The sequence below is a fragment of the Miniopterus schreibersii genome (assembly GCF_964146895.1).
Source record: "Miniopterus schreibersii genome assembly, chromosome: 19".
Classification (NCBI taxonomy): Eukaryota; Metazoa; Chordata; class Mammalia; order Chiroptera; family Miniopteridae; genus Miniopterus; species Miniopterus schreibersii.
Window position 1 is genome coordinate 29,517,759 of NC_138119.1, and position 14,138 is coordinate 29,531,896.

The window sequence follows — 14,138 nt, forward strand, 5'->3', positions numbered from 1 at the left end:
TCTTAACCTCTCTCTTTTTTTTCTCTGTGCTCTATTATAGATCTATCTGCTTTTCTATTTATCTGCTTTTTTTTTTCAACTTTCTAATTGTCTCTTCCTCTGTGTCTGTCATGTTCTTAAACTTGCCTATTGATATTTTTTTAGATTATTTCAATTATTTTATTTTAATTTTCTGAAGTTTTCTTTGCTTCTTTTCAAAAATCTTCTGATTCTTTTGTTGAAATTCTGTATTCTACCACTTATTTTATGTCTTAGTATGTAAACACAACTGTTCTTAAGTTTCTATTTGAAAATACTACAATCTGAAGTTCTTGGGGATCTAATTTACTCTGTGTGTAACTTTTGACTCCCACTAAGCTTTGGTTATTACTTAGTGTGTTCTTAAAATTTGAATTGTGAGCTAATTTTCAACACGCCTTTATCTGAGGTTTAGTTCTTTGCCTGGGTTGAAGGTATGTCCCTCCAGAGAAGTTTTATGTTTATTTCTGCTAAGTGTTCTAGGTTATATGACCATCCTAGAACCAGATTTTATTTTGATTTCTTGTCTTGAGATTAAGAATTCTCAAAGAAGACATTTAGTTTTTATTATTACCCTGAGCCTAGCAATAGTTGGTTGACAAGCTGATTTTGTCTAGTCTGCCTTTTTCACTTATGTTTTAGTCCTCAGGGACTTTATGTGGGGAATCTGAATTCTAACACTTGTGCTGCAGACATCTCTATGGCCTCATCTTTTGTTTCTGAATTAAGACCCCAGATTATTGATAACAGGCAAGCCCCAACCATCTCTAACGTAACATCAATTCATAGTCTTATTGCTCTAATTTGGCTCCAGGGGACTTCCCCTACAAATTCTTACACTTTTGCTATATATTTAAAAGGATCCTTCTTTATTTTTAGAATGCTTCTTTAGAGAAGTTAGAGAAGTTTCAGATTATCTAGTTTCCATGTCAGAAATTATAGTCTGGTTTACTTCTTTATTGACTGGGAACTCTATGAGGGCAGGGCCAATGCCCATCTAATTGACTCTAGGTTCCTCAACACCTAGTGCCTGGTATATACTGTACACTTAATAAAAGTGGAATGAATGAAACGCTGTTTATTAAATTTATTTATAATAGTGAAAAACTGAAATGAACTTAAATGTCTAATAATAGAGGAATCCTGAAGTAAATGTTTATATTTATTCAAAAGTAAATGGCTACTGCTTCTATAATATTTTTCAGCCAGAAAAATGAAGATTTGGCAGACTGTATCATAGATTGAAAATTGTTAAATAGTAAGCGTAGGTGAAAAAAATCAGGATTCAATTTTGAATTTATACTATGGTAACTTTAAAATAAGTATAACACTGAATATGACAAAATATGGAAAAACACTGAATAGTGAATACCCAAATGCTAATAGTAGCTTATGTTGGAGTGTGGGTTGAGGACCCCTTTGTACCCCTGTTTTCTAAACTTCCTATAATGTGGTTTAATGAAAATGCTAAACGTAAAGTGTTTATTGGTGTCCTTAAAAGTTTTTAGATTTAAATATGCTAAAAGATTGATAAAACATAATTTCAGAATTAGCTTTATTATTAAAATGTTTACAGATTTTTATATGAAAATACGGAAAAAGATCTTTCTGATACTCAGCAATACCTTGCTAAGAAAAAATATGACCAGCGGCCTACTCAGGAGAAAATTATGTGCTTGAATGAAAATATCAGTGAGTTATTTTTTTCCTGATATTACTTTTTCTATAAGTCGGGTAGAAAAATGTTTTATTCTCTTCAGTTATAACATAGATAAACTTGGAGATAGGACTGTAAATTAAAAGTTTATAACTCAATCATGAAAAAATACGTTTTTCATTGATAGCAAACTTTTTTACTTAGATTTAGGACCATAAGTACTTAGACATGGCTTCATATTTTTCAATGAAGAAATAAACAAAGCAGCAACACTTTCTACTTTATGATGGTCACTTTTAAATTTACAACTTTTTGTATGATATTATGACTTGTTCATAGTTGTAACAAAACATACATATATATTATGTTTTGTGGAAAGTGTACATACATTTGGCTATATCTATGCTCTTTCTTGGATTTATAGAGGAAATTATTTTTATGAAGTCTTCTATTTATGTTTCTTACCAGTGATCTCTATGAAATTATGGTCATAATTTAATCTTTTTATAACTGTAAAGTAAAATTTTGCTTAGGACTATAAAAGAGCCCATTTTAAAACAGAGAGAATATTTAAGAGGATCCAGGACTGAGTAAGAAGAAACCAAAGAAGTAGGAAGAAAACCCATAAGTGAGTGTTATTTCGGGAGGAAGGGAACAAAATGTTTTAAAAGGAGGGCAGCGCCAATTGTCAGACACTTTTGAGAAGCAAAATGAGAGAAGATTGATTGGGCCCCGGCGGGTTTGGCTCAGTGGTTAGAGTGCTGGCGCAGCAGACCAGACGGAAGGGTTGCTGCTTAGAGCCCTGCCGAGGGCGCATACCTGGGCTGCAGGCTCGTTCCCCAGCCACACGTGGAGGCAGCCAATCGATGTGTCTCTCTCCAGTTGATGTTTCTCTCCTGCCCCCCCTTCCGCTCTCTCTGAAAGATCAATGGAAAAAATATCCTTGGGTGAGGCTTAACAATAACAACAAAAATGCTGGTTGGATGGGCCCAGTGGACGTTTTAGTACCACCTGCAAAGTCTAGATGGGGTGCTGGGTATGGAGGTGGAATAGGTCTAGGGCTGGGGAGTGAGGGAGGAGACACAGGAGAGAATAGAGTCTCTTAAAAAGTTTGGCTACTAAGAGTAGCAGAAAAATGGGGTGTAGCTTGAGTGGTATGTGAGGTTGAGGATTTTTTTACAAGCTAGGAACTACTAGAGCTGTTTTAGAGCTTCCATTTTTGCATTTATCGTATGCCGATGGGAATAAACTCAGATATCTAAACACTCAACTCATGTGGTTTGCCTAAAAGATAGTACTGTCTGCAAAAGGTGCTCTATAGATCGTGCTCTTGGCAGATGGTATTACCTCTCTCAGTGCTGCACTGGATGGCTGCTGGCAGGGATTAACCTAGAGGTCTAGTCTAGCAGAGCTTCCCTAGTAGAGCTCTAGACCAGTGGTTCTCAAACTTTGGTGTTTGTTGGAATTACCTGGAGAGCTGATAAAGATATTGGAGCCAGGCTCCATGGAATAGGATATGGTCAAGGCTTTTATATCTTTACCACTTTGCTCAAGTGGCTCTCAAGCTTTGTTGTGCATTAGAGTCACGTGGGAGGAGTACTTGCTAAAATATAATTGCTCTGCCCACTCAGAATTTCTAGTTCAGTAGGGCTGGGGTTCCCAGGTGATTGCTGATGGTGCTGGTTGGGAAGCCACAATTTAAAAACCGCTATTGTATACCTATCACTTAGGCCTTCAGCGTTGACATTGACTTGCCAGTGTTTTCACAAATCAAATTAGACATCCTGGGATGATTTTTTTTCTAGGAAGTTTTAGAAAAAATTCAGAACAATTTAGAAAAATCAGAACGTTATAAGATATTTGACTCTGAAGGTAACTTAATTGAATATCTTACTAAGATCTATCAGTTATCAACTTATATACAACAGTGGTTCTAGTCTTGAGGGAGGAGAAATTAGGGGGGAAATGGTTGTTTTATTACTCTACCCAACTTCATCCACCTATATACTCTTCTCCCCCACACATGTAAATCTACTTTTAGAACTTGAAGTATAGAGCTTTCCTTTGCTATTCTTATTCAAATGTGTTAATTGTGCCTTTACATTTATGAGTCATTTAGAATTCCATGATTCATCTCAGTTTTTAATCACTAACAATAAAAGCCACGTTTTTATTTGGGATACAGTAATTATTTTTAGTCATTAAATATAATATAGGAGAACTTAAACTTTAAAAAGTATTTCAATCTGCTTGAACTGGAAAAAAATGATCTTGATTAAAAAGTGCCTTTATGATTACATATTTAGATAATTTTACAAGGCAAAGTATTGCCCAGCGAGAAGAAATCAGCATTTTTGGTGCAACCCTCAACAATCTGGCTAAAGAAAAGGAATGCCTGCAAGCATGCTTGGATAAAAAATCTGAGAATATTGGAGAGAGTTTGGCAATGAAAGTATGTTCTGAGAACTGTGGTTTAAAAGAACTGTTTGCACTTGAATCTTAATAAAGTAATAGGATTCTCTCAAATATTTTTCTAGAAAGCTGAAAGTTTAAAATCTGATTTTGAAATATTTCAGGATAGTCTTAAGAAATATGTGTTCTTTGTCTCATCAATTTGTGATTAACATTCACTGCAATAACTAATTCAAATATCAAAATGTGAAGCATGATAATAAAGCAGTGAGACTGATTTCGTCTTAAAAGCACTCCAGAACTTATATTTTCAGGTAGCCACCTTGGGAGGCAATATGTTTATTCCATTAAAACTGCCTTTTTAATTGTGTCCAGAACTAGATGCATGTTTTTACATTGTCCTTAGCCATTGAGACTAGAGCACATGGAGCTGGTAAATAAAACTGGATGATAATCTCCATCCCTCAGTTTTTGTTGTTCAAACAACATAAAATGCGTTGCTAAAAAGGCGGGGAAATATTAATACCCTTTTTCTAGCTCATTAACTGATTCTTAAGGCAATTCCAACACTGTTTTCCGCAAATGTCTTAAGCAAAGGCAGCATCATTGGAATAAGGCCTTTCCCCTCTCTAAGGGAACTAATCCATTCATGTATCTATCCACCCATTCAACAAACATTTACTGATATGTACCAGGTATTATGTTAGAAACTGAGGAGCAATGGGCATGCCGTTCCAAAGTATAGTGTAATCGGGAGAAAGATAACTAAGGATGCTACTATGGCCCTAGCCACTTTGGCTTAGTGGTTAGAGCATTGGCCCATGAACTGAAGGGTTCTGGGTTCGATTTCAGTCAAAGGCACATACCTAGGTAGCAAGCTCGATCCCCAGCCCCGGTTGGGGCACATGCAGGAGGCAGAGGCAGCCAATTGATGTGTGTCTCTCTCATTGATGTTTCTCTCTCTCTCTGTCTCTTTCTCTCTCTCCCTCTCACTCTCTCAGAAAAGCAATGGAAAAAAATGTCCTCTGGTGAGGATTAAAAAAAAAAAAAAAGCTATTATAGTAGAAAGTGCTATGTGCCATAGTGATGTATGCACAGTATGCTCTTGGAGTTTGGCAGAAACACACTTGATTTAACCTGGGGGTTGTACTGGGTGAGGAGGAAGATCTAGAAATCTTTTTAGGAGGTGATGGTGCCTTTAATGCCCTGAAAATTGACTAGAATTAGCCAGGAAATGATTTAAAGAAAGGGTACAGTGAGAGAAAGTGTGATTAAGACAGGCAGAGTACCTTTTATAGAAAGGGGAATCCAGACAAGTAGGGCAACTTATACGAAAGCGCAGTGGCTTTCATAAGAGAATTTCATGGGATTTCTTGATAGTTTGGTATGTCTAGAGAATAGATTGCAAAGAGGTAAGTATGGGGTGGGGAAAGGGGGCAAAAGATGAGATGGGGTAGATGAGAGACAAATTATAAAAATATATGTAATGTCGAATTTAGACTGTCATCACTGATACAGTGAATCAATGAAATAATATAAATGAAATGTTGCAGTTCGGTCTTTATTTTAAAAGAAATATTCTGGCATTTGTTAATCCATGTAAAAGATGGATTATAGGGAAATGAGAATAGTGACAAGGACACTAGTTAGGGGTGAAATGATAAGAACTGTGTTAGGGTAGTGGTAGTATCTGTGAGAGAAACAGGTCTATTCAGGGAGTAAGACTGGCAAGATGTGCTTTCTGACTGAGGCACCACGTTGCCTCAGTTGTCATGCATGACAAAGGAAACACGGGAAACAGAACGGGCTCAGAGAGGAAGATTATCGACATGCCTTTGGGGCATGTAGTTGAAGTATTCATGGACTCTTGGAGTTTTAGGTTTTCATGGACTCTTAGAGTTTTAGGTTTGGAGAGAACATTGAATTGAAGTTAACAGATTGGGGAATTGTGAGCCTAACTGGAGCCATCAAAGTGCATGAGACAGTAAATTTTGGTTTAGTTGTTTACAAGGCTAACTCATTACTTTATAATTGAAAATTTTATGGCTTTTTGGGGGTAGAGATTTGTTTCTCTTATTTAAACCACTTTTTGAATAGTTAAACATAAAGTTCGTTAAAAACACTAACAGAAAATAATCAGATTTTTCTGAATCTCTTTTCCCTCTGCTGTATCTTTATGTCACATTTCTTCCATTCTGCTAATGGTACCAACGTTTGCTTTGTCCTCCCAAGGAATACTGAGTTGCAGGTCCATATCAAATCAAGAGCTTTGTATCAAATCAAGATCATGAACGTAAATACATCCATCCTCTGAAGGGAAAAACCCCCAAAGATGTTTTAAAGCAGTGTTAGACATTCAGTTCCAAAGAGGAAATGTTTTCTACAGCAATATTTCAGAACTGAATTTACAAATACCCTATAGTGAAAAGCAGCAGTTTTATAGTCTGATCTGGAGATTACAGAAATAAGCTCCTGTGGGAAAAGAATACTGTAACTGATAAGGTGATGTTTTCTCTGATAAGGTGACATTTTCTCACCTTATTGGTAATCATAGGTAAAAAAGTGTCCTACTACTTACTACCAGTTAAAATTGCAAAACTTATTAGCAAGTTCTCAGATCTTTGAGTAATAAAAGCCAGAATTATTTGTGTAATATTTTACTTTGTTTCTTTTCTCTAAACGGATTTATGACCATCTTGTCTTGGTTGAATTTTTAACAGTTAACTTGAATCTATGTCTCTGGTTGGACAAACATATTGAGGTTGTACAGAAATATTAAATTGATAATGAAGGCATAGGTTTTTAACAGTTTGAGAAATGGTGGTATTAGGGCAATATTAAGAGAAAATAGGGCTAATATATTATTGGATTCTACCCAGTAATTTTGTTGCCCTGGATACTTTACAATGTTCTTAGGTAATCTTACTTTCAAGATGAATTTCTACTGATAAAAGTCCTTTTTAGGCTTATAAACTATATTTAAATTTAACTAGGTAATTGCTTTCAGAAACACTCGAAGTTCAATTAGTTTTTCAGAATTTATTTAGAAATGTATTAAATTATACTTCAAAAGCATGCATCAATATTCCATTTTAACCAGTATTTTCTCTTTTGAGTTTTCCTCTATTGGCTTGTGCTTAAAGCAGTTTAACTGCTTTGCCAGTGGATATGTTAACCCCATTCCCACATCTGTTACTGCCACGTGTGGAATCTGCACCACTCCGCCGGGAACAGAAGGGGAAGCCAGAGCTAACACTCCCCGGGAGGAGTCCATGAACAGAGCGAGATAAGGCATACACGTGCGCGAACACACACACAGCTAAACATCGAAGGAACAGGAACAGGACTAGTTGGGAAATATAAGTTTAGTTTTTCATCTTGTTTACTAGGTTGCTAAGAATTTCAAAATTCAAAGGGCAAAGTGAAATCTAGTTATTTAGAGAAAGAACAGTTTTCTTACTTTTTCGGGGCTAATGTTAGCCTGAATATCAGTAAGTAATATTTGTAACTAGTTCAGCATCAACAAGAATTTTCAGAGGAGGAGTGTGGGAATGGTATTGATGGTCTCAAGGTAATCACACCCATGTCAGCCTTGACTGACTTTGTTAATATACTCTCTTACCATAGCCTTGAAAAAGGAGAATATCAATAGTTTATTTTATTTATGTTTTGCTCTAGATCTAATGCTTACCTCTTTATTTAAATCACACCTAAGTAATTCCATTTTAGCAGCTTTTGGAAGATGCTGTTGATGAATAATATAAATAATATGCTTGATCAAAGTTATTATTCTTAAGAACTAAATTTATTTTTACATGATTCACTTTCCTGGGTTTTATAACGCAGGAAGTGAGGAAGTGAGTCAGTCCCATTCCCCACAGAGAAAACCCTAATGCGAACCATTGGTTCGCCTCCAAGTACAGAGTGCTTCCGAGGTTGCTGTGCTGCTAGGTAACTGGGCAAAACTTTAACAAAGTACTTGATATATTGATCTTGTATCAGTACACCTAAGCGTAGTCTTTAATAAGCATAATCTATTGTTTTTACCTACCATAAATATTTGCACTGGTATATTAGGCTTTAGTTTTAAAGTATAGAAAAGATGGATAGAGTATAAATGTTTAAACCCAAATGGAAATCAAAAAGGGTGGGGGAAATTTTGTTTTTGTTCATCCAGTTTAAACAGAAATAACAGTTTAAGATAATTTTTATTTCGTGCTTGTGTTACTTTTCAAGGAAGAGGCTCTTTCAGGCGTGAAGAACATCATCACTGAGGCAGAACAGGCATCAAGGTAAAGCCTTCATTCAGCAAGAATTTGAGTGTGTGTGAGGCACAAAGTACTACATTAGGCGCAAAGATATTAAGAAACAAGGGGCTTCGTGTTCTGTGTAAAGCTATGACTTTCTAATATTGGAAGGAGGCCTACGTCTGTGAGGGAAGTAAAAGAGGAGATGGTGTTTGCCAAGGAAAGGAAAGGAAAGAGCATTCAAGGTAGAAAGGATAGCAAAGAACCACAAAGAAACACAGATAGTGTTCAGGAGCCTCTTGAATGACTAGCAGGCGCGTGTTGGAACCCGAAGCGTGAGAGATGTGGAGGGAGGAAAGGCTGGACCCAGAGACCTGCACTGTAGACAAATGAGTCCTGCCTTTACCCTTTGGGAAATAAGAAATCATTAAGGAATTTTCAGGAGATTTTTGCGTTAGAAAGATTACCTAGGCTGAAGAACGATGATAGATGGGGGTCAGGAAGTTGGGGGACGGGGTAAGGTGTTTGTGAAGAAGAAAATCTAGGAAAATGCCAGGTTTTTGGCTGGGGATGAATACTGGACCTGTAGAAAAGTATAGAAAAAGATGATTTTCCTCTGAATTGGAAGAGCCTTTGAGACCTATTCGTAAATCTATCTCGTAAGCAGTTAAATATGAATCTGGAGTCTAAGGAAGAGGCCGAGGCTGGAGGTAATGATTTCAGTGTCGTGTGGGTACAGATGGGGTTGGGAGCCACGGATGTGAATAATATTTGTCTGAATGAAGGCGTAGAGTAAAAGGAATCAGAAGGCTAAGAGTTAAGCTCTCAGAACCCGTATGTTTTAAGAGGGCAGAGAAAGAGGAACTTCAAAGGAGCCTAAGCCATGGCAGTTAGAGGTGGGATGAAAGCTTTCTTATATTTGAATGTCGGAAGTTTTGAAATGCTTAGCTAATCATTGACTATTATGTATAGTTAGCATCCTTTTTTCGTACATAGTGAAATGTTGGCAACATAGAGAAACTCCAACGCACTATCTTTGCAGTATTTATTCCTATAAATTTAATTGTGTCTAAAACTTCTTTAAGTGTTTTCTTGCAAACTGTCCCTCTTCTTTCTCGTGAGAATTGTTATTCTGCTTTGGTTAAGTGTCTCTTCTTATATACTATTCGGTTTGTGGAATAGACAGTCCACTGAAGTACTAAGTGTGTGTGAACAAGACATTTCCAGAATGCATCGGCAATTGGATGAAACAAATGATGAACTGGCTCAACTAGCCAGGGAAAGAGCTATCTTGGCTCATGAGAATGACAATCTCCAAGAACAGTTTTCTAAAGCTAAACAAGAAAACCAGGTATATTTGTTTCTAGTATCTTTTTGTCCAAGAAAATATATATTCCTCTGACACTCAGTTCTCTTTTCATTTTGTAGAAAAGCTCAGGCTTTGGAACCAGCCATTCTTTACCTTTATTACACAATATGCCACATAATTTCTAAATGAAATCCGCAGACATAAAGTGTTAAATATTAAGGAAAAGAGGCAACAGGTGATATAATAGATTTGTATTAAACCTTAGAAATACTCAACAAATGAGGATAAAACCTTCAGAAACTTTTCAGAAAATGGTAGATCTATTGGATGGACTATTATTATTCTAAGTATGAGTGTATGAACTATGCCACAATTTTTGGTTCTCTTTAGCACTGTAATTCTTTTCAAGAAAATTTCTTTTATCATTACTTCCTCTTTAAACCAATATACTTTATCCACAGTTCTCATTTCCAATATCATTATTTTAATTTGACCATTAAAAAATTTTTTATTTGGAAGCTTTCTTCCCCACTGAAAATTCTTCAGTCCAAATGATTTCCCCAGTTTGCTCTCACTCTCAATATGTTTAGTTTCATCATAAAAGTCTGAATTTTTTAACTGTTAAATATTTTTAATTTGTATAAATAGATATAAAGGTGCAACATTTTGTGAATTACAAAAAATTGCCTGAGATGTTAAAAGACTGTGTTCAGAAGTTGATGAATTAATGGGATCCTGGAACAGAAAAGGGATAGTACATAAAAATGAAATAAATCTGGGCCCTGTCCCAGTAGCCTAGTTGGTTAGAGTGTTGTCCCGATTTGTCAAGGTTGCAGGTTTGATCTCTGGTCAGAGCACATGTAAGAAGCAACCTATGAATGCATAAATAAGTGGAACAACAAATCAGATCAATGTTTCTCTCTTTTTTTCTCTGTCTCCCTCCCTCCCTCTCCCCCCTTCTCCACTCTCTCCAGAAAAATCAATAAATTTTAAAAAATGGAAGAAATTTGAATAAAACATGGACTTTAGTTAATAATGTATCAGTATTGATTCATTCATTATGATAACTGTACCATACTAATATAACAGGTTAATAAAAGAGGAAACTGAATTTAGAGTATAAGGAGTCTCCCTGTACTATTTTCATAACCTTTCTGTAAACCTAAAACTATTCTGAAATAAAGTTTATTTTTAAAAAGTTAATGAATAGCAATAAAAACAAAAAATGTGAATTTATAATTTTGTGTTCTCCGTAGCTAGAGCAATTAGGCTAAAGGTAAATATAACTTATATTTATGAAAAATTAGGTTTAAAAACTCTCATTTTTTACCGCTCATAGTTACCCACTGTTAATATATTTTTTAGTGATTTTCAGTGTATTTATTTTTTAATTTTATTCTTTTACATGAACTTTTTAAGTAGCTGGGATAAAACCCATATACCCCTTTATATCATGGTTTTTCTACATGAGAATACAGTAGAGTGTTTAAGACTCACATGAGTTTGAATCCTCTTACTCGGCTGTGTGAAAATATCACTTAACTTCTCTGAATCTCAGTTCACTATCTGTAAAAATGGAGAATAAATGAGAATATGCCTACAAAGCACTTATCAGAGAGTCAAGCATAATCAGTTGATAAATATTTTGTAGGCTGTTGTTACCTTACTGTAACATTATAAGTACTTCCCTGCTTTGTTAAAAATTTATAAACATTTTTTATAATTGGTATCATAACAATTTTCATATGTTCAAGAGTACTTTTTTCTTTTGTTTGGGTCATAGGCCCAAGTGTAGAAGATGGATCCCTCTGTGGACTACAGATTAAGAACCCATATCACAGATTTAGAAAACAGAAACCTTAAAAAAATTTCACCCTTAATACCACAGTATTTAACAAATTTGGATGAGGTATTTTTAGTGTTTTATGCTGTGTGTCCCCCCCCCCCCATTAAATGTGAATAAATATTGTTACTATAACAAATAATGCCTTACTGAACATTCCTTTTCATTAAATTTTTTTTTAAAATGTTTTTATTGATTTCAGAGGAAGGGAGAGGGAGAGGGAGAGAGAGATAGAAACATCAGTGTCCTGCATGCCCCCTCCTGGGGACTGAGCCAGCAGCCCAGGCATGTGCCTTGACTGGGACTCAAACCGTGACCTCCAGGTTCATGGGTCAACACTCAACCACTGAGCCATGCCAGCTGGCCTTCATTAAATTTTATTAGATTTCATTTCAAATTGAATCAAAGCTTATGAATTTTTTTAAATTAGGAGGACATTTTCAAATGTAATGAATATGCATGTATCCATCTCCCATCTTCAACAAACAGCCACATATTTGACTTTCTTGTTTTTATTAGTATTTAAAAATGTCTCTTGATACATCACCAAATAGCAGATCACAGATTTGCTTTTTGCAAATTTACATTTACTCCAATAATATATGGATATACCCATTTCTTGCCATAACAGAATAGCTTTAAATCTTTGCTAATTTTATAAGCAAAATACTTTTTTATTGTCTTAATTAGAATTTCTTTGATTACTAGTAAATTTTTAACTTTTTAAAGTATTATCTACTTGTGCTTCCTTTCGTGAATTATGTGTTTGGGTTCTTTGCCCATTTACTGTTTAGACTCTTATGTTTTCTCACTGTTTTTATATGAGCTTTGTATATTAGGTATATTAACTTTTACAAATTTTAAAATTTATTTATGGTGTTTTTGACATAGAGCAATTTTTAAATTTTTTTAGTCAAATCTAGCTTTTTCTCATAGGTACTATCTAAACAATTGAATGATACTCATAATGAACTTAATGATATAAAACAGAAAGTCCAAGATACTAATTTGGAGCTTAACAAACTGAAGAATATATTAAAGTCTGAAGTACGTATATATTTTTCCCTCTTTGCTAATGATACCTAAGAGTTTTCACTAAACTTATTGATCAGTTCCACTCATGGGGAGAGCAGAATCAAGTCTTCCTTGAAGCATAGCATGTTTTAGTGTTGACGATGATGGATTAACTGTATATTTAGAACATCAACAATGTCCAGAAAGGTAACTCAAGAATATAACTTTTAGTTTGCTACTCAGGCAATCTAGATACTTAGAATCCTCCTAACTGAATAAAGGACAAGGGGCCAGAATCAACTTGGCTTATTCATATTTGAAAATGGTAGAGGTTTCAAGTACAAACTTTCAACAGAAGAGGCTCCACTTATCCTGGCTTTGTGGCTCAGTTGTTTGGAGCATTGTTTTGTACACCAAAAGGTTGCAGGTTCAGTTCCCAGTCGGCATATGCCCAGGTTGTGGGCTTGATCTCTGGTTGGGGCTCCTATGGAAGGCAGCTGATTGACGTTTCTCTCTTGAATCGATGTTTCTCTCTCTGTCTCCCTCTCCCCCCCCTTCTTCTCTCTCTAAAAATCAATCAAAACATGTTAAAAAAAGAATCTCTCAAGGATGAGGCTAAGATGTGGGTATTATTATATAAATAAAAAGTGGCTCCACTTGATTGTGTAGCAGATCAGAACTGATCACTCTGTTTGGGGCCATCTATTTCTTAGGACCAGAGAAGGCAGATGGCTCTCCTCTGCTCTTCTCTGTTAGTCACTATTTGACCAGATGCATGGGTGTGACATCAATTAATTAAAGTAAATTGTTGTACATGTGTGGCAATCCTGGAATAAACAGAGAGCTTGATCAAGGATGTTAGATATGTCTGTTCAGTAAAATATTATCTAAAACATGTAGTTGGTCTGATTACAAAGTATAGTTGAATTATAACAGGTGTCGTGTTACCTACATAACACTCAAACCATTAATAGGAATTCCCTACCCCCCCAAAAAACTATTTTTCTAATTTTATTTAACATATCATTTCATATCAGTCCACAAACATATCTTGAGCATTTATTTATGGTGTTAATTAGACTGTTTAGGATGTTAAGAGAAAGAGATTCTCAGAACTCCTAAATTGTAATACTTGCTTTCGGGCAGTAAAGCTTACATTGACAGGGCAGGCATTTTCCTACACTTCTTGATGTTAATATGCCAGCAATGTAGTATCATGAATGGACAGACACTCCGGAGTCAGATAGGCCTGACTCCTCTTCTCCCTAATGACATGGACTTAGGTAGGTTACTCAACCTCTCTGAGTCTCAGTGTCCCCACTGTATTGGGAAGAACACCCTAGAAAGGCAGGTAGATCCAGTACAGTGAGCAGTTTGAGTCTATTCTGGAATAGGGCAGAATATAACAAGTGAATATCTGAGCAACATTGAGCATAGTAAACTTTCAGTTAGTGTTAGACAGTTTCCCTCTCTCCCCAGCCTGTCACATTACCTGAAATTTCACCATTAAGGATTTGAGTTTATAGATTTTGGAGTTGTGTCTTTAGACATCACACATCAAGCTCCTCTTAGATTTTAGCATCCTAGTACGAGTTCTTTCATGGGATTTCATTTCACAACATAGCTGGATGAATCCAG

General features: G+C 35.6%; 1 protein-coding gene across 1 annotated transcript in view; it reads left to right on the forward strand.

The window, feature by feature from the left end:
• LOC308548765 (testis-specific gene 10 protein-like) overlaps nucleotides 1–14,138 on the forward strand; it is a 56,006-nt gene that overhangs the window by 29,531 nt on the left and 12,337 nt on the right. The window contains exons 11-15 of the mRNA XM_081120818.1: nucleotides 1,595–1,710; nucleotides 3,982–4,127; nucleotides 8,324–8,379; nucleotides 9,517–9,685; nucleotides 12,423–12,533. Coding sequence (XP_080976944.1) covers nucleotides 1,595–1,710; nucleotides 3,982–4,127; nucleotides 8,324–8,379; nucleotides 9,517–9,685; nucleotides 12,423–12,533 — 598 coding nt within the window. The remainder of the gene's footprint in view (nucleotides 1–1,594; nucleotides 1,711–3,981; nucleotides 4,128–8,323; nucleotides 8,380–9,516; nucleotides 9,686–12,422; nucleotides 12,534–14,138) is intronic.